This window comes from Apostichopus japonicus, chromosome 8 (genome assembly GCF_037975245.1).
Source record: "Apostichopus japonicus isolate 1M-3 chromosome 8, ASM3797524v1, whole genome shotgun sequence".
NCBI classification, from domain to species: domain Eukaryota; kingdom Metazoa; phylum Echinodermata; class Holothuroidea; order Aspidochirotida; family Stichopodidae; genus Apostichopus; species Apostichopus japonicus.
In genome coordinates, this window is record NC_092568.1 from 28,002,780 (window position 1) to 28,022,447 (window position 19,668).

The 19,668-nt window shown below is 37.3% G+C and overlaps 2 protein-coding genes and 1 long non-coding RNA gene across 9 annotated transcripts in view; 2 read left to right on the plus strand and 1 right to left on the minus strand.

Annotated features, from left to right (window-relative positions):
- Positions 1-12,938, plus strand: part of LOC139971411 (uncharacterized) — a 30,127-nt gene extending 17,189 nt beyond the window's left edge. For 2 of the 4 annotated variants that reach the window (XM_071977789.1, XM_071977791.1), the window contains 5 exons: positions 943-1,134; positions 1,445-1,663; positions 4,958-5,047; positions 5,631-5,987; positions 7,111-12,938. In XM_071977789.1, the coding sequence (XP_071833890.1) occupies positions 943-1,134; positions 1,445-1,663; positions 4,958-5,047; positions 5,631-5,987; positions 7,111-8,675 (2,423 nt within the window). In that variant the 3' untranslated portion in view covers positions 8,676-12,938. The remainder of the gene's footprint in view (positions 1-942; positions 1,135-1,444; positions 1,664-4,957; positions 5,048-5,630; positions 5,988-7,110) is intronic. The other 2 variants (XM_071977788.1, XM_071977790.1) reach the window with 2 other exon arrangements.
- LOC139971412 (uncharacterized) overlaps positions 1-19,668 on the plus strand; it is a 268,235-nt gene that overhangs the window by 27,863 nt on the left and 220,704 nt on the right. The window lies entirely within an intron of this gene.
- LOC139971425 (uncharacterized) lies at positions 12,528-18,962 on the minus strand. Its single transcript, XR_011794388.1, has 3 exons — positions 18,949-18,962; positions 13,020-13,080; positions 12,528-12,590 (listed from the first exon to the last, which is right to left on the minus strand). It is a non-coding gene; the product is annotated as an uncharacterized lncRNA (long non-coding RNA).

Here is a 19,668-nt window from a genome sequence, read left to right on the forward strand (position 1 = left end):
CCTACAGTGTTCGGAACTAACTTTGTGCCATCTGACAGACACAGTTAGTTCTTCAATAGTGGTCTCTTTTTAACCTATAATTAAACAAATGTTGTCAGTAGCTTGGTCTACGGCCTGCCAAAAATTACTAAGTATAACGGATTTCGTCGTTGCGTTGACTGCTGCGGTGGTTGGTGATCGGATCATATAGAAACTGCCTGTATACGATACACATGAAGTAGGTACATATAGGATTAACTACATCGTTATAGCATGTGAGTATATCTGGCAACGACGACCGAGCATTTCGACAACCTCCAACTGACTTAGTATCAACAATAGTTAAAGAAATATGGGGAACAAAAATAGCCATAAAAGACAAACTGATTCTTGTCCTAGTCACACCAATGGAGGTAAGTTTAACGACTGACAATGCGGCACAGTTATGATCATATATGCCTACGTATGTATGGGTTAATTACACTATGGATTCCAAAGCTGTTTCAAAAGAATAGGCATGTCTTACAGATATTGTAATATGACATCACACGATCATACTGCGATGTCTTAAGAGGGGGTTTACTTTTTTTTGTTCGGCATTATAAATTTGCTGGTATCATGATAGTGTCGTATATGTCGATAACTTGTTATGTATTCTACTGTCTTATCTATTGGTAAAAGTATTACGTTCATTTGTTTACTAAACGTAACAGCGAAACGCTGAATATCTAGAATTGATTTATGATTCGTTGACCTGGCAATGACCATCAATTCAATGGTTGCTGTTATTTTGTGTGGATGCGCATGTGTGTGTGTTTGTGCTTTTTTATTCAAGAAAAACAATACTTTCTTTATCATACTTCTTTGTCCTCCTTTATCTTACTGGTCCAACAACCCGTGAGAAGTTTACATACTAAGCGTGTAGTATTGCAGACCTATTTGTGTTTTCCTCTTCAATTGCAGACGTGTTGCAGCCTAGCCTTATTTCAAGGAGACCGTGTTCAATCAGCCTATGTACGAATTACGAAGATCAAAAAATTGGAAATGGGCTTTGTACCTCATGCAATCAACGATACCGTGTGAATGCCAATTACAGCTGCAGTACACCTAACGAAACCAACCCAAATCAATTGCAAACATTTACGATCACTGAAAGTAAGCAACGTCCGTTTTCGAAATGTTCGCAGTCCATATAGATACAGTATAATCTTATAAATGTAGACAATTTTTGCCTCACTTCATCAATTGTGCATTTGTACGTTAAAGTATACTATCTAATTCGAATTAGCTGATCAACTGCTGTATAGCAGGTTAATCGATTTCATTCGGAATAAGTTTCCGTTCTATAGTAATTCCCTTGAAATACTACATAAACTGTTTACTGTACTCTCTGACCAGAAGTTTTCTTTACCCGCAAACTATCGAATACGTAAACGATAATTGTCAATCATGGTTTTTATTTTAGATGACTATAACGTGCCTCCACCTTCTACACAAAATGAATGTCTGTGCTCTCAGCCAGGTTGTATCAACTATGAAGACAAATCAAATGTTATGTCGTTTTGCACTCAGTGCTATGAGAATTATGAAAAGGTTCTTGGCTGTCCTTCAGACACATCATCGTACCATAGATACGATAAAGACCGCACTGAAGCAGTCTCGTCAACCAATATGGCCATTCAAGGTAGGAATCCAAAAGAAAGCCAACATCAAACATATCTGAATCATATAAAGGCCCTATATTTGATGAAGTAAACTGATAAACCTTTGATCCATTTGTAATAAAACTGTTGTGGGAACTGTGTATTTTCTAACACGTCTTCAGTTTTACAACGTTTTACTTGTATTGATTCACTTTTATCATTAATGCAAGTGGTTATAAATATTTGTAGCAACTCTTGTCGTATACTGTGCAGACTTGTATGCAGTCATTATACGAGTTGACAGTATTAGAATGGATACAATCTTTGGACTTTACACATATCTCATATGATATAGATAAACTGATGTGTTGTACATCAATTGTTCCGTATACTGTAGTTACATATGGAACACATCAGTACCATAATATCCGATCTTACATACAATGAGTCAAAACACACGATGAACATATCACAGAGCAAAATGCCTTGAATGAAGCTATTAAGCTACTATAACTTTGAGTATGGTTTGCATACTGTATTTTGTCACAATTAAAAATGCAAAACTTCCATATTCAAATGTGACAATATGAATATAGTTAATTATCGAATTTAATACATATATTTAATATATTAGTTTAATATATCGAATCGAATATATTACAACTCATTACGATTTCAATTATATATATATATAGATATATATATATATATATTATATATATATATATATATAATATAAAAGATAAACAGGCGAATATTTTTAACAACGACATACTGCTATATTTCGGAGTGGTCACCACTCCATCGTCAGGCAATTGTACAAGATCAATTAAATACAAGGGATAATATACATCCAAAGACGACAATAGTGATAAGCATGAGTGATTTTTAAACTAGGAATGATTAGAACAACCAGCAATTTTTTTTTTGTAGTGAATATTTTTAACTTAGGAATGAATAGAACAACCAGCAATAAAAAGTAAATAGGGATTAGCTCCAACCCGTAGCTCGCTACATTTCTGTTTAGGTCAGCATTTAAGTCTTTTATTAGGAGACTCTCTTTAATCTTCCTTCTGAACCACTGGGGTTCATTACCAATATGGCACAATGGTCAACAAAAGTAGGCAGATGATGTTTATGCGCAGTACAATGAAGGTTAATAGCGCCTTTCTGACCAAAGGAGCTCATCAGATGTTCGTTGAAACTATCCTTAAGCCGTCTTTTGGTTTCTCCGACATAAAAGGAATCACAGTCTGGACAGTTAATCCTATAAACAACATTGTTGGCATAATTTAACTTATAGGCATCCTTGAAATTGAACAGAGCAGAGATTTTCTTTTGCAGAAAAATTATTTTGATATGTATATTGTCATTACACAACCCCTTAATGTAACTACCTAAAGTCTTAGCGAGTTTATCACTGCTGGGGCCACAATAAGGTAATTTAACATAAACAGTATTTACTATGGTCTCCCCATGATCTAATTTAATTACAGGACCCATGCCTAGTTGTTTTCTTAATTTATAAGTATAGTTTTCCATTTCGTGCAACAACTTCCTAGGGTAACTATTTAAAGTCAAAATACGTCTAATAAATTGCAATTCATGAACGAACAAGGAATCCGACGAACACAATCTACGTGCACGTTCATGTCAAGCCTTAATAACCGCAATTTTATACTTTTTGGGACACCAGGATTTCCAATTAATGAAAAACCCTGTAAAAGGTTTCTTACGGAAAACTGAGGTGGCGATAGTGTCAGTACCGCTGGAGCCAACCATTCTGAAAATATCTATATCAAGAAAATAAAAAATGGTGGTGACCACTCCGAAATATAGCAGTATGTCGTTGTTAAAAATATTCGCTTGTTTATCGTTTATATTATCAGTATGGACCACTACTATATATATATATATATATATATATATATATATATATATATATATATATATATATATATATATATATATATATATATATATATATATATACAGGGTTATAGCTAGGAGATTGTGAGTGCTGGTTAAATAAATTTGCGAAGCGTAGCGAGCATAGCGAGCGAAGCTCTCGCATCTCACGGCCGGGGGTCCAGGGGCCCGCTTAAGGGCCCCTGGTGGGGTCCAGGGAAAAAGGTGACGTTATTATCATGTTTTACGGCAAGGGAAAGATAAATTTGTTACTTTTGTTGTATCTCACAAGCATTTTACTATTTTATTGTGCCGGCCAGTGGACTGTTTATTCACTTCCAATGCCGGCCGGCAGGCGTGAGTGGCGGTTACCACCGGCCGCCGCCGGCCGGCGTGGCTATAACCCTGTATATATATATATATATATATATATATATATATACATGTATCATATATATATATATATATATATATATATATATATATATATATAAACACGCTCATCCATTGCGTTGCAACTCCGTTTCACGAGCGCAATGAGTTCTTCTCACTGCGGCGATCTTCAGGCAACTGAATCTTGCAATGACTATTATTTCCTTTCGGCGCCGTCAGGGGACTTCTTTGAACGGTTGCCATGACAACCTTTGAATACAAATTCGCTGCGCTTGTTGATTGCGTTGCAGCTTTTGTCATAAATCAAGTGAATCGTCCATGAGAAACAAAGAACAGGTTAATGGAAGCGAAATCCGAATAATATCTTGTAGAGTTATATACCCGTTAACTGGCATTTCTACTTCTAGTAATAGCACCGATAAATCCCATCATATCCCCAACAGCTCAATGGGATGTATTCGCCAGTACCCATCAGGCGCACGACCAAAAGAATACGGAGATATGATATTGAATTGAAAAAATAATAATATGGTATTCAGTTTAAAAGTCGTTCCACTTGTTATATCAGATTGTCAGGTATAAGGTTCACTTTCATTTCTAAGGCTGCAACGGTTGCTAGCAAAATATATTACACAAAACGTGAACACAATGTACTAACCACGTTTCAAATTGAATATCAACTTGAGAGAAGCAACACAAGTATTGAGGACAGGTTAAAATTGCCTTGAATTTTTCACTCAAAACTTTGATTGATCATGTCCACAGACAAACGTAGAACGATAAAATTGGCTCAACCATTGTTAACGTTGTTGCCGTCGATTGAAAGCTATTCTCAAGCTCAAGCACTGGAGTTTTCGGACAATTTGTGGAGTTCTGATTTAGTTCAATATCATTACGAGGTTTCCAACAGCAACTTAATTAAATGGACTCGGCGTTTGTTGTTGCGGAAACAAGTGATTTCATATTAGGATGGGGCAATGGCGGTTAAATTGAACCTTGGTTTTACTAAAACATTGAATTCCGATTATTTTCAGCTCCATTGCCGCCTACACCCTTCTCGCAGATGTCACTGATAAGAGAAAGAAACCAGCCAAATTCAAGCAAGTTAACATCGTATCATGACAGTAAGTTATTGTCTTCAGCCTGGAAAAGCCAATATCTCGATGTATAAATGTCCGAGGTTCGTCACATGGAAAGGTATATAAAGCACTACATACAACCGACGCGATGTTCAACAGTGGTAACTTCGTACCAGCGTCGGGTACCTTCAGGATTTAAGAGGGGACCAATTGACTAGGCTTGGAGTTGATGAATTCTAACTAAAGATTATCTCTCGCTGAAATCCGACGTTTATGTTTGCTCCATTTGCAAATTCTGCCCTTATGAGATCTGGCGGAAAGTAAAACTAAGACATTCATTTAATTGTCTTATGCATACCAATAAGCGCCATGACCCGGCTACCAGCGTGAAACCCATAAAAGAGGTGGGGATATTATCCTCATTTTAAACAGGCTACATTCCCATATAAACAGGAAACAAATGTGATTGGTCGTCTGCAAATAAAGCAAAAGGGATTTTAGCCTCTGGGCAATCCTCCTTGGTGCTATCATTGTGGTTGTATTTTTATCATCCCTCCACCCCTTGCCCTCTGTACCATCACCGTCAAACCATATGAGAGCAAAGTATTTTGTTTTAACATCCCTACAGGTGATGATGATTTTGAAATTGTTACAAGCAAAGTGTTAATACCAGAAGAAAGAGGAACTAGTATTAAAAGTGGTGCAATCACACTACATGAAAGAGAAGCTGTATCCCCGCAGAAGAAGGTCACGTGTGAATTAGAGAGAGGAAGAAACAGAACCTTTAGAGTTTCGAATACACTGGGCGATCTGAAGGTTACATCAAAGCCAAATTTAACCATGGTTAGTTCAACCAGCCCAAAGAATCAATCCTTTACAACATCTACCAATCAACCAAACGCTTCTAGAGGAACTGATTCAACGGAGGCATCTTTATTCGGTCACAACAAGGGGAGCAGTACTGGTAACAAGCTCTATCAGAATGGTCAGTCTAGCAATCGATCATCTGCTATCATATGATAAACTTGTACAAGGAAGAGAACGTTAATACACAGAGAGTTTACACAAATTCGTGACACAAAATAGCTAGGGATGTGTAAGGGTAGACTTATCTATTATGTCGGGCGCTCCAGGTCGCGCAAAATGCACAATTTAATCAACGGTTTCCTTGAACGTATACCTTTCGTTTGATGTGTGTGTTCAAAAAAGTGTATATTATTTTCAAATCAATAAATGCATCGGGTTTCCTTGTTAAATGTGTAGCTGTGACGTATAATGACAGTGATTTTTTTGTGTTTAAAAACCTCATCGCTTCCAGAGAAATATCATCTGATAAATGCCCAGCTTAAAAGCTCTTTTGTATTTTCCTCGAAAACCAAACTCAGTTTACAACTTAAACGTTATTGATCTGAAATATGCTACAAAGACAAAGATGATCGATTAGGAAAGATCTACACCTGCTCTACTGCATCCTAAGATGTGTAGATCATAACGATAATTTCTTCCCCTTTTTTTCTTCTGGAAATACCTAAAAGTTTAGAATCATATGAAAACACATCGCAGCACTTAATCCAGTAAAGTATGCTCAACTTTCAAACTTTTTCATAACTTTCATTTTACGTAGTTGGCAATGACATTTACAGTGTCGTAATATATTAATTCCTCACATATGCTTTCAATGGCCTTTTAAAACGTACCATTGGATTGCAGAAATTTGATGTGGTAATGGCCCCTAAAAGCATACTAACAAGTGGTGTACTCTGTACATGTGCTTTTTGCTTTCTCTTTATATTTTCAATATAAGTATATATGGTGATAAGAGACAACGACAGGGATAAAGTCCAAATTTTCGCAAACGGCGATATTATTTCATTGTTTGTCTACGAACTTTTATTTAACGCAAGTAAATACTCAAACCTGCTGGTGTTAGATTAAATATTTGTATTGCCTTTAAATATGAGTAACTTGAGACAGAAGAAACCTGCATAAGAATACTGATTGCATGAACAGATCATATGAGAATACCAGGAACCAACCCATATGCTTAAGTAATGAATATAAAACATTCCCATGAAATTCATAGAATGTTCTCATGTTTCAACCCACAGATTCGCAAGGGGTGATCAATGCAATAAGGGATAGCTTGATTTGTCCTATTTGTCTTGACTTGCTTGAAAACGCAAAAACGCTTCCATGTCAACATGTGGTCTGCAAAGAATGCCTAGAACAATGGATGGCCAGTAAAGGTGAGTTGAGATGCCCCACCTGTAATACCAGACAATCGGAACCAGAAAGTGGAGTCAATGGTTTACCTTCTAACTTCATGTTGAACAATCTAGCAGCAGAGATGAAGAAACTAGATCCAGGGGAGGAAACTGATTTGACTGTCGTTGAAGAGGAGGAGAAAGTTCACGAGGAACCCCGCTCTACTTCAGTCGGTGCAACTCTTACCAATGAACATAGTACGCATTCATATCCAGATGATGACGAATGGCAGCGGACACCTGTTGCCAATATGTCATTCTTGGAAAGGTTGGGCACGAGATTTGGCTATCGAAAAGGTTGTGCAATACAACTGAGAGTCCAGTTATGTAATGCAGAAGGACATCCCATTCGTGGGAGATCCTCTGATATAGTTCATTTTACTGTTTGTGAACCAATGAATGAGGAAGTTGATGTTTCTAATGTGAGCCTTAATAAAGGAACTGGAGATATCATTATAAGTTTCATCCCGCAAAGAATTGGTGTACATATGGTCAATGCATATCTAGCTGGAGAGGCCATTGTTGGTTCTCCTATGAAAATTGTGGTATATTCAACCGGGCAAATATATTTGGTATTGAAGCCTGTGGGATTAAGTCGTCCAAAAGGAATTGCATTGCTAGGAACCGAGATATTCATCACAGATAACTTCGTTATAAAGACAAACTGGTCTTGCGAACAGTACAAGTTCTCCGGAACAAACTCACATGTCGGGAGTGACCTTGTAAACCCATTTGGCATCACAGAGTACGCTGGGAGATTGTTTATAACAGATTTGCATAGCAAATGCGTATATATGCATGACAACAATGGATACCTGTATACATTTGGTAAAGGATGTATAAAAAGCCCAACAGGAATAGCTGTCAGTAAAAATGGCATGATTTACGTCGCCGATAGTTCATCAAACACCATAAAGGCATTCTCTTCGACCTTCACGCTCTCTCGTAGCACTGACTTGAAATGTCAGATGGGGCTGGAATGCTTTCCGGCATTACTAGCTTTGAATAAAACAGACGATAAAATTATAGTTGCTGATAACGGTGCTAACCTCATCAGAATTGTCGATCTCGATACGGGTAGGATCAAAATTGTCAAAACAAGGGTACAACATGCCCCTGCCACACCTTTCGGTGTTGCAGTAGATCAAGACGACAACATATTTGTTTCATTGACGTTTGATCCGTCTAGGCTCTCTCAGCACCAAGTGTTTCGAAATAATCAGACGCGTAGAACAGGCGGTGCAATTAATATTTATGCTCCTAGTGGATATTATCTGGGAACAATTGGTGACCAAGATCTGGTACGACCCCGTGGTATTTGCATTGTCAATGACCCATCACCGCAGCTCTTGGTGGTTGAAGCTGGAAACTCTCAACGGAATCCGTGTATAAACATTTACAGAATTTAATTGAAGCGTATTGTGATGTAAGTAATTACTGTAAGATTTACTGTAAGACTGTAAGACTGTAAGATTTACTGTAAGACTGTTCAATAACAACTTCCCGATATGGACGTTAAATGGATGTGTGCCGAGAGATTGGCTTCGGCCAGCTTGCGAGTCTATAAGCCTCCATGGCTTCTTTCGCGAGTTCCTGCTTGCGGGAAGATCACATATACATACATACATACATTTGTTGTCGCAGAGAAAGCTTTTTATAAGAATGAGTGTTTCTGTTAGTTTGAGGAATCATGCTAAGAAGTATACATACACATATTATGATAATACTGTAACGAAAATTCACTCTCTATAGCCTACTTCATTGCCTACTTTATAGACTACTACTGTTTACGCCGCTGGTGGCTTTTCTTGCTAGCAATTCGGTGCATGTGTGAGTGTGGTAGCCAATTGGCTAAGGCGTCGGACTCGTGATCCAAGGATTGCTGGTTCGATCCCTGCCTAATTCATTACGTTATGTCCTTGCGCAATATGCTTAATCTCACTTGCCTCTCTCCATCCAGGTTTTAATGGGAACCTGTGAGGTAAGTTTTCATTGGGCAGAGTATATAACTGCTGCCGACTGGAGGGATTTTTTCCTGTGACAGGTTATCATTGACCAGGGTAATATAACGTCTTTAAAGCGCTTCGAGACCTATCGCTGGTGTAAAGCGCTATATAAAAATCAAATAGTAATAGTAATATAAATGTTTTGTATCTTCTCTCATGTATAACTTGAACTAACTAAGAAGTCACACGTGTAGACATAACTGAAGAAGCACAGAGAGCACACGTCAACTGAGGGTCTCCGGATAGTGTCTGCCAATGAAGACAACATTAATGTATTTTCTGAAAGTCCTCTGTAAAAGTCATTGTACATAAATCACTGATAAACATATTTGGCGTGACTGTCGTAATGCTTATCTAATTTTAAGAGAGTTTACGTTGTGAAATGACGTTATTTAGTCCGTGGTTTTTATCATTGAGATAGCAGTTTGACCGGTCTCGCCCTCTTAGCCTTTCTTGATCTTATAAGAAATAATTTGCAAGTTAATTAAACGAATGATCTTACATCTAGGCGATGCACAGCTGAACTCGTCTTCGCTTTAAAAGTGCTAGCAGTAAAAGCTATAACATCCGTAGTTTACACTATAAATCTATTGATGCTAGGTATGAGCAAGGCGTTCGACACAATTCAAAGAAGATCCTTGCTTAATGACCTAGAAAAGGTTCTTGACAACGACGAATTTCACCCGATATCACTGCTAATCGATAACGTCTCCTTCACCGTCAATCTAGAGGGCAAACTCGGACTTCCTTTTAACACTAACACTGGTTCACCACAAGGAGACATTGCAAGCGCACTATATTTTATAAATTATCTAGCCAACTCTTTGAAATCAGATGATAACGATATCGAAGCAGTTATCCTGCCATCTCAGTTAGCTGATCATGATTACAGCACAACCACCAACTCTTTTCTTCACAGTAGACCAACAATACGCTGATGATATCTCTTGGGCATCAACTGTCAGCATATACTGCACGATATCGAAAAACCAGTTTCTGAGAAACTGACAAGGAATCTGAAAATCAATTGCACAAAAACTGAGAAATTTTCAATCACAAGAAAAGGAAATGAAAGTTGGAAGAAGTGTAAATATGTTGGAAGCTTGGTGGGGACCAAAAATATATTACCGAAGTGTTGGTATAACCAACGGTGCTTTCAACACACTGCCAAGTATTTTCAAAAGCAAAAAGATAACCGAAACATTAAGCTTAGGATTTTCGAGGCTTTATTAAAGAGTTTATTTATATTTTGTACAATTGCAAACTGTGGGGCACAACGAAGGATCTTGATCGCAAAATTGACACTTTTCAAAGGAGACTACTTCGTTTTATTTTCAACACTAGATGGACCAATAACAATTGTTTATCAAACGATGAGCTCTACATGAAACCAACCAAACACCTTGGTCATCCCTAGTCGCACAAAGAAGATTGAGATTTTTCGGTCATGTAGCAAGACTCCAAGAGGACGCTCCAGCAAAGGTTGCTTTAATAGAAGCACTGAGGCATACTGCTAAACCAGTAGGAAGGCGCGTCACTACCTTGCTTGGAAAATAAAGTCGCCATTTAAGGACGTTAACATTAACAATTTCGAGTAAGCAATAAACCTTCCACAAGATCGTGATACATGGCGGAGGTTAATCACTGAGCATGTCGGATTGACGAGACTCAATTTACTACTACTTACTATCTTACATCAACTATTCTTTGTGACAAATTTTCTTCAAGCGAAATTTTAACGTAAAATATATGAGTATCAAGCTGGCTCAACTGTACACACAGCCTAGGTACAGTACTGTGTTCATCGTATAACCTGTCCTAGGAACAAGTCTGAGTATTTGGGAAATTACGTTCTCCCTAAAAGAAAATAAAAACTTATAAATTAGCCTTTGTGACTGTATTCTAAGTTAAAGATGTTAGATTGCGTTATTGACGCAGTACATTCGTTTTGCGTTATTGACGCAGTGCGCTTGTATTGTGTCTTTGGTGCAGTGCGTCCAAATTGCGTCGATAATTGTACTGAACTCGTTATGTTAGGCCAAACTGAATTCATCTACTCAGCTAACAAATACTGTATTAGTCTTTTCATATTACTTTGTCCGTCATTACGCTTGTTCATTAATTATATACTTTGATTCCATTTATCTGTTGAGACAAACTCACTTTGGAAATCAGATGGAGAATCAAATCGAATACACATTATGACATATAAATCCACTGTCTTAATCTTTGTGCTTCATGGGTAACAAGAAGAAGTTTAATTACGGGAAAATGAGATGTCTTGAGCGGCGGCGTTACAGTACCATACAGAAACAGACGTCAAATCAAAGGATAAAACGTTTTGAAAAAGATGTAACTCTTTGTAGTCAATACAAAACCATAATTTCAGTTGAGATCCAACTGTACCATACGGTAAACGTTTGCCTAACTACGAAACTACATGGGTTAACATCTGCGTTTATTCACCATTAGATCCGAATGAAAATGCATTACAAATCTTCTTCGTTTGCTACATATGATTTGTTAAATTATAGAACAGTGTAACAATTCAAGCCTCCAGGGGTATGGTTGCCCTAACCAACTGGGGATATGGACACTGATTATATTATGTCCGGAGGTTCGAAACCAGGAAGGAAGGTCGTCTTTTCACTGCATGCCACTTGTATCGAACAATACTAGTTCTATTTTAAACCCGAAGTGGTTTTTGGTAAGTCCTGGCGTGCCGTATGGCAGTTTGACTTTATACAGTTCCATGATGTTTACACTGAATAGTCCGCACCGCAGACGCTATATTGATGAATTTGGTCGCTGTAAGATTTGTGCTGCTAGGTGAATTCAATCTCATCGGTAAGATGGAGAAGTTTATCATCATAAACAAAATAATTCTATACACGTCTTTCGATCAAGCTCGGTGAAAGAAGAACATTCGGGCACAGCCGGAACCCGAATTCGTTACATCCTTTCTCGCTTTAAGCACGTTAACCCACAAAAATGATTTGGACCTAAATGAGTGAAATTCGATTGTCTCTTTTCCATTCCAAGTTTCGTCCGTTTTATCCAGTAATGCACACATGAAATACTTTCTATGTGTAAAGAAATTCGTCTATTTGGATGGGCACATATAATTTATTTTGTGAAGACTTTATTTGCGAGAGTGAGATACAAGAACGAACTGTAGACGTTTACTCCATTGCATTTGATAATTTGGTCTGTAAACTTTATAAATAAATAGCTTCAATATCAGAAACAACTTACCTTCTTGAAAAACCCACACTTCTAGGAACAAGAGCCTTTCCCTGCATGTACACGCACTCATCACTTAACATGAAATGAAAATATTAAATTCACTTTACCAAAGTTTTTATAGAAAGTATTGTATGTGAGTGTAAACCATGAGCTAACAAATGTACCACTTCATGCAACGTCATGAACAAGAAACAGTCTGTCAAAACATCCATGTGATTATGTTTTCATTTTTTATTTCCTTTCGTTAATTTTTATTATCCTTTTTTCTTTCGGAGGTGAATGGGTTAAGCGAAGGAAAGAGGTGTAATTAGATAGAACTATGGTTCTATTCTTTGTGATTTTTTTTTCGAAACAAAACTTCTCTGATACAAAGTATGCTGCATCTTACTGCTAAAAAAAGAAAAACTTCCTTCTTCGTTACTATCTTTGAAATTTTTTAACTTCTTATGTTTAATTTGAAATTCTGTTATATAATAACATGACAAAAATGAATATATTTACCTGTTGAAAGAACAGAAATATGTTTTTTAAGCTTTTGTCTGCTATTTCTATAACAAGATGCCTGAAACAAAGAAAACAAATTCTTCCAGGAACTGGCCTACAATTTATGAAATTCATTAAATCATTTGATGGAACTTTTTCAAAACAATTAAAAGAGCAGAAGAAAATTGCGCGAGATTTGATCGAGGAGACTGCACAGTAAGTTACACGATTATAAGTTTGGAATACACAGAAAAAATATCAGGATTTTGATGGAGTATGATACAGACTTTGAGATAAAACACAAACCTTCCTCTATCCCTTTTAAGTATTGACAGTTTCAAGTGTATCTGGAACCATCTCTTGTTGTTTGAATCACAAATTGACCTCAGTGTATCTTCTGACTGAGCCTTCTAACTTTAGGTGGTGGTAGCCTTTGTCTCTTTTCATAGCAGCTTATGAGTATAGCTGACATATTCAGTGTGAAGAGGTCCCCCCCCCCCGCCCTCATCCCAAACAGCATAGTACATACTCACTTCACTTGGTCTAGAAAGTTTGGTTTGATGATTTTGCTTATATTGGGCATCTAACACAAATGATGTAGGTGATCTAATGCTCTGTAAGTACTGCTACTTATTCATGAAGAGAAATTGCGTGATGATGTCAAACACTGATATAATAACCCAGCCTAAAGTATAGGCTAAATATCACCATGTTTCAGTAGTATTTTTAATAACTCTAAGGTTCAGCATAAAGGACAAAGATAATTACATTCTCCGCCTTACAATGCTGACACTTTTCGTGAAGTTTTAAACCATATTTGACCGTTTTCCCACTAAAGAAGATTCTTTTGGTCTAGCAGAATTTAAATGCCAGCGTCATTGAGGTGCTTCGGTGCTTGTAAATCTTTCACTCCAGGAGGACGGGCTATAATTCTCCTCTGTTTTCTAAAGGCATGATATCATTGCACAGATTCAACACCATTTGCTGTACGCATAGGCGACGTTGGTTAGTCGCTCTCTAACATCTAATGAGCAAGGACGTATAGATATAGTTAAGCAATATGTTAGAGAAATGAGGAGCCAAAATTTGCGTTTAGGCTGCATGGGCCATCGTCTTTCCTTCCTTATTTGGTATCTTTATATTGTTAGTTCGAGTTTAAATGTTCATTTTTATGAAACTGTTGAAATTGATTAATATGCATGGTTGACGGGTCTTCATGTTATTTTCTGAAAGAAAGCTTGAAACATGATTCCTCAGAAACAATAGACTGGGTTACTGCCATATGTGGTACACTGATTACCAATAGTATGCATGTGCGGGTGGTTGCTTTGAGAAGTAATGGCATGCATATAACATGCATACTACATAATGTAAGAATCTTTAACTAAAGCGTTCAGAAGTTGACTACGACGTGTTTGCTTCCTTCCATATTTGGTATGTTAATATATTGAGCAAGTGTGGAAGAGTTCTATGTATGAAAGTATTGGCATTAATAGATATGTTATGGAGGACGGGATTTCAAGAAACACATTTTGACACAGTTTTCATACATGCAAGGCACACTGTTGCTCTGATTACCTGCCCAATTTCTAGCATTCTTGATGGAGGTTGAGAATAAAATTAGTAGATATTTTCCCATTTTTAATCACTGGTAATAGTAAATTAAACTTTTGAGTGGGAGGGGCGGACTGACCAATATTTCTCTAACTTTGTCCCCTGTGCTGCAAAAAGCCAACTAAATATGAATCTATCCAAAATATGGGATTGAAAATAGAAAGGGAACCGGTGGCCAGTTTTAGTAACTTCGCCTAACAAATTCCACATTTTTTGATGACACGATCGAATTGCCAATATTTTATCTAAAATATTCGACTATTTCATCTCAGAATTGTGTTTTTCTTTTTTCAGACACTTTACTTTTTTCCTGATAATTTTACATTCTTTTTCGAAATTCCAACCTTTAATATCGGGAATTGCTGCTTTTATCGCACAATTTGTTTTCGACAGTGTTTTATCAGAAAATTGTGATTATTTTATTTCAAACGTGAGTCTGTATGTTCCAATTTTCCACCTTTTTTTCTGGAATTTTCGACAATTAAATCTTTTATGATGAGCTTTGGTTTGCATCTCAATTTTGCATCTATTTAATATGATAAACTCGACAACCTACTATATTATGATATGGATATCGCAACCTATTCCTTGAAATGGCAATGCCTAAAATACTATTTAATCGCAAAACTGATATTTAGGACTTTGGTAGTAACGGTGGGGTACTACGTAAATAGGGTAGTGTAGGCATGTAAGGTGAACTGTTGAATGATCTCGGTGATTCAGCTTGATGCAACCTTTTATAGAAATATAGAGGTAAAGGCAAACTTTCGACAAAATGTCAAGGTTATGGGGTTGTGAAATAATACATTAATTCATTTGATGGTTAGATGTCATTTCCAGAAACGGTAATTAAAGTGAATCATATGTTATAAGACGGTACCGATGTAAGATATAATCTTGCTTCTTGTGTAGATTTAGGACTGTTCAAAATGTAAACGACTATAGCCAGTTAGCTTGAGTTTTTTTCGGAAGATTATATTTTGCTGTTTAGTAGTTGTTTTTTTTAAATACATTGTTTGGACATGACCAAAAGATAATTTGGGATGTTAAATGTGGGTGAACGTGTACACTTTACACAACATGTAGGTCAAATGTAACTTTGGGTCAAGGAAGGTCCAAACAGGAAATCCTCCCAGGGTTTTAATCTGATCTGGATGAATATTTACAACAGTGATCGGTTGGAAAAGGGCCACACAACTTGCACAAAATAAGAGGCCAAAGATCGTTTAAGGTGGTCATAAACTGAAAACGTGAAATGTTAACTGAATCTTCTTTGGTGTGAATACGTGCTTTGTTGAGGTCAAACAGAGTTAAAGTTCATCATAGTAGCATTGTCGTGGATAAGTTAAGCCCATGGGTTATACTGAGTGCATTTTTATACCATAACTTAAATCGAAACCTTTTGCTGTGAGAATGGGCTTGAGTCATTCTGTGTCTCTTCTGATCTACATTAGGAGTTTGTTGCAATACTGTTGGTCGATTCTCTCATGATAAAATCAGTTTATACTTATGTTTTGCTTGCTGGATATTACACAATTTTTTATCATGTCTGCGCATAGTTGGAGGTTTTGAAAGTGGAAAATGCAGAAACAATTGGCCATAACTTTTAAATTCTCTGAAAATGTTTTTCCTCCAAAGGGGACATCGTTGTGACAAGAACCAGTCTCTCGGTTCTTTTCTCTCTCTCTTTTTTTTTTGTCTTAGTGTTTTTCGAAACATGATAGTTTGTACATATCTCTTGTTTGCAAAAGCCAATTGAGCTACCACATCGCTGATGTTTTAGTTCTTGGTTGTCTTTATTTGAACTGCACCATCTGTTGTCGACGAGCCTGCGAATTGGGAATCCCGGTAGTTATGTATAGAATTACCAGCCAGGTAATGTACGCACGTCATAACATATTACTGTACGTTGTATGCATTTCTGGTACTAATACTGTACATTGTAGCATAATAATGAATATAATGTGTTATAGTCTATAATCTAGGCGTGGAATAGTTGCCTTTGTTGTCAGGAATCCCGTTCTCAGTTCAAACAACAAGTTGCCGTTACATGCGTCACGTATTTCAGAGACAACATTCTATGCGTAGGCACAACTTCTCAATCAAGCCTCGGTTAGACACTGGTATAAAACGGATGACTCTGGTAACAGCTACAGCCAGGCTACATTTCTGTATCGACTGGGCCTGACGTTGTTCTACTTTGGACTACCGCATTAGTAATAACATAAGTTAGTCCTAACCTCTTCCCAGAAAATGTCAAGAAAATTGGGGAATAAAACCAGCCAGCCATCGTCTCCTTCTACTCCTATCGATGAGGTTGTCAGTTCAAACGGTATCTTAAATCAATTCGTTCATGTATTGCTTAATAATGATAGACTAAAGGCTAGGCTTACAGAGAATCGGTAAAACCATCCAGCCTTGCCTAGGCCTAGATGTCTGGATTACGCAGTTTAATATTAATTTAGGATGAGAGATATTCATTCGATCGTTCATGGCGACACTCTAGCTTATTCACCCAATCATCGGTTCAATAAGCGTTGTATTGGTGGTTTCTTTTTACCGGTTCGTCGGTTACATAAGCAATATACTGCATGGTGCTAATTTACCCAATCATGTTAATTATATTGTTAATTATATTGTTAATTATATTCCTGATGTAATACCTATTTTAGAGATAAGGATCATGACCAAACATTAGCCAAACATTAGCCAAACATTGCATGTAGACCGTTAGTACAATTCGGCCTCAACCACCTCAGGGCCACCCCCAACTAACTGCTTACAATTATGTTTCTGACAAAATATATTGAAATTTCTTTTGGTACACACTTTGGTCTTTTATATAATACACCGAGACACAAACATAGTATGTTATAATCTGAACAATTAGCGCGGTGCAACTGTTTAGATGAGATACATAGAAAAGTCATAGATGTTTTCATTTACACCAGTTGAGAATATATCAAATATTATGTTACGAACTTACGACTTTTGGACATAGAAGTAAGACACTTTTGTTGCTATATTATGAAATTATGTTTATTCTTTGTTATTATGTTGGATATTGTAATATTATTTGTATATATGCTTCCTGGTTTCCCAAAGATGTTCCAGATTATGTGTATATTTTCAGTGACAATCCACATGCTTGTTTTTAATACTTTATTCTTGGCACTCAGCCAAAATAGGTCTTTACGTTGTTTCTAACCAGTTTGACGGAGTGATCACTGCGTGAATTCATGATGAATACATTCCACAAAACAGTGGAGAAAGACTAATTTGGGAAAACCTTTAATGGATTGAATCAGAGCACATACTGTACTAACTTAAAAAGGTTATTTTTCCCCAGATGAAATACTAATTTTTGACTGAAAGAGATTGTAATATATGGTGGCGCTCTTGTTTTGTACCTGGTAGGGATATTAAACAATCTAAACGGCTTAAATGAGATCTAAAGGTTGAAGTATGATAGTGATTCTACCAATACATCACACGAACGGAGGGGTAACATGGAGTAACATTTTGATCGCTTCATTGCTTTAAAGTATTTAAGAATGAACACTTGACAGTTCATCCACAGGGTGGGTGAAAAATATGCTTAGAAAGGCCGTTTAATTCTAGATTCTACCATACATCACACTACAGTTCTATATTACACGGAGACTTCAAAGCAGAGTGTTCATTCATGCACAAAATAAGGAAGACACATCGACAGTACAACTGACACTTTGCTTCATTTTATTTCACTGTCAACATATTGGAAGCTTTCTTAAAGCTGTAAGATGCATTCATCAGACACAACATGATTACGGTATAAGTCTAAGGGATAATGTGATGACTTTCCGCATACGGGAAGCGATTAACAAAAGACATTGAGCTTCTTTTGCAACCCATACAGTCCAACAAAAATCTGTTCCTTATACAAAGTTTCTAAAAACGATTTTGTATACCTTTCCTGTTGCTTGAAAATAAGTTTCTTGTGGAAAGTAGCAAACGTCTTTTCAGAGTTCTATCCCGCTACGCGAAAGATTCTGTCACAGGGACTCACTTGTTGTGCGCCAGAGAAACTGCAGCTGCCCGCGTATTGTGTGCTTTGTATTTGTCTGTGCTTATTTAAGACTGGCACATCCTTTAGCCACCTTGATGTTTTAAGAGCTGAATGAGCCTATCCAAGTCAGAGTTACAAATACGTAAAATTATTTTATTATCAACCGCACAAGTTCTTGGAACCGAGCCTGCCAAAGTCAGGACTGTAACAAATTGTGGACTTATATATACCTAGCCTATGAGCCGTGGTAATGTGACGCATATAAGCTTGTACCAACGCACTTACCAGTTAGGGTTCGTTTGGAGTTCTTACCTACTCTCAAGAGCAGCGTTTTCGTGGAATTGACAGCTTCTTTCTTTCTCTGAGTGATATTAACAGGAATTTACGATAGGATAGCATTAGCATGACAACAAACGACCTTCCACTTTGTCAGACGGAATGAAGCACAATACGTACTGGATCACAGCAAACAAATGACATTGCTCCACATGTACTGTCAGACTATGGGAAAAGACTTCTGAGACGTCCGTTCACCTGAAGATCCAACTGTACAATGAAGCGATCAAACTGTTACTCCATGTAATACAGCAGTATAGTGTGATATATGGTAGAATTTACAATTCACCTGTCCAGTCTGAGCAAAAGCATTTCGTGTAGTAAATCATATCTTTGTATTAGAGCTCCAAGAACCATCTTTCCTTATATTTGTGAACTGGTTTTCCTTTTTAAAAGTCACTCCGGCTTTATCATATGAAAGCAGGACACTTCGCCCAAAAACCATTTCGCCCGACTGCTATTTCGCCCAACCTTACCATTTCGCCCAACCAGCCTGGTCATATCGCCCAACCAGCCTGGTCATTTCGCCCAACCTGCCTGGTCATTTCGCCCAACCAGCCTGGTCATTTCGCCCAACCAGCCTGGTCATTTCGCCCAACCAGCCTGGTCATTTCGCCCAACCAGCCTGGTCATTTCGCCCAACCAGCCTGGTCATTTCGCCCAACCTTG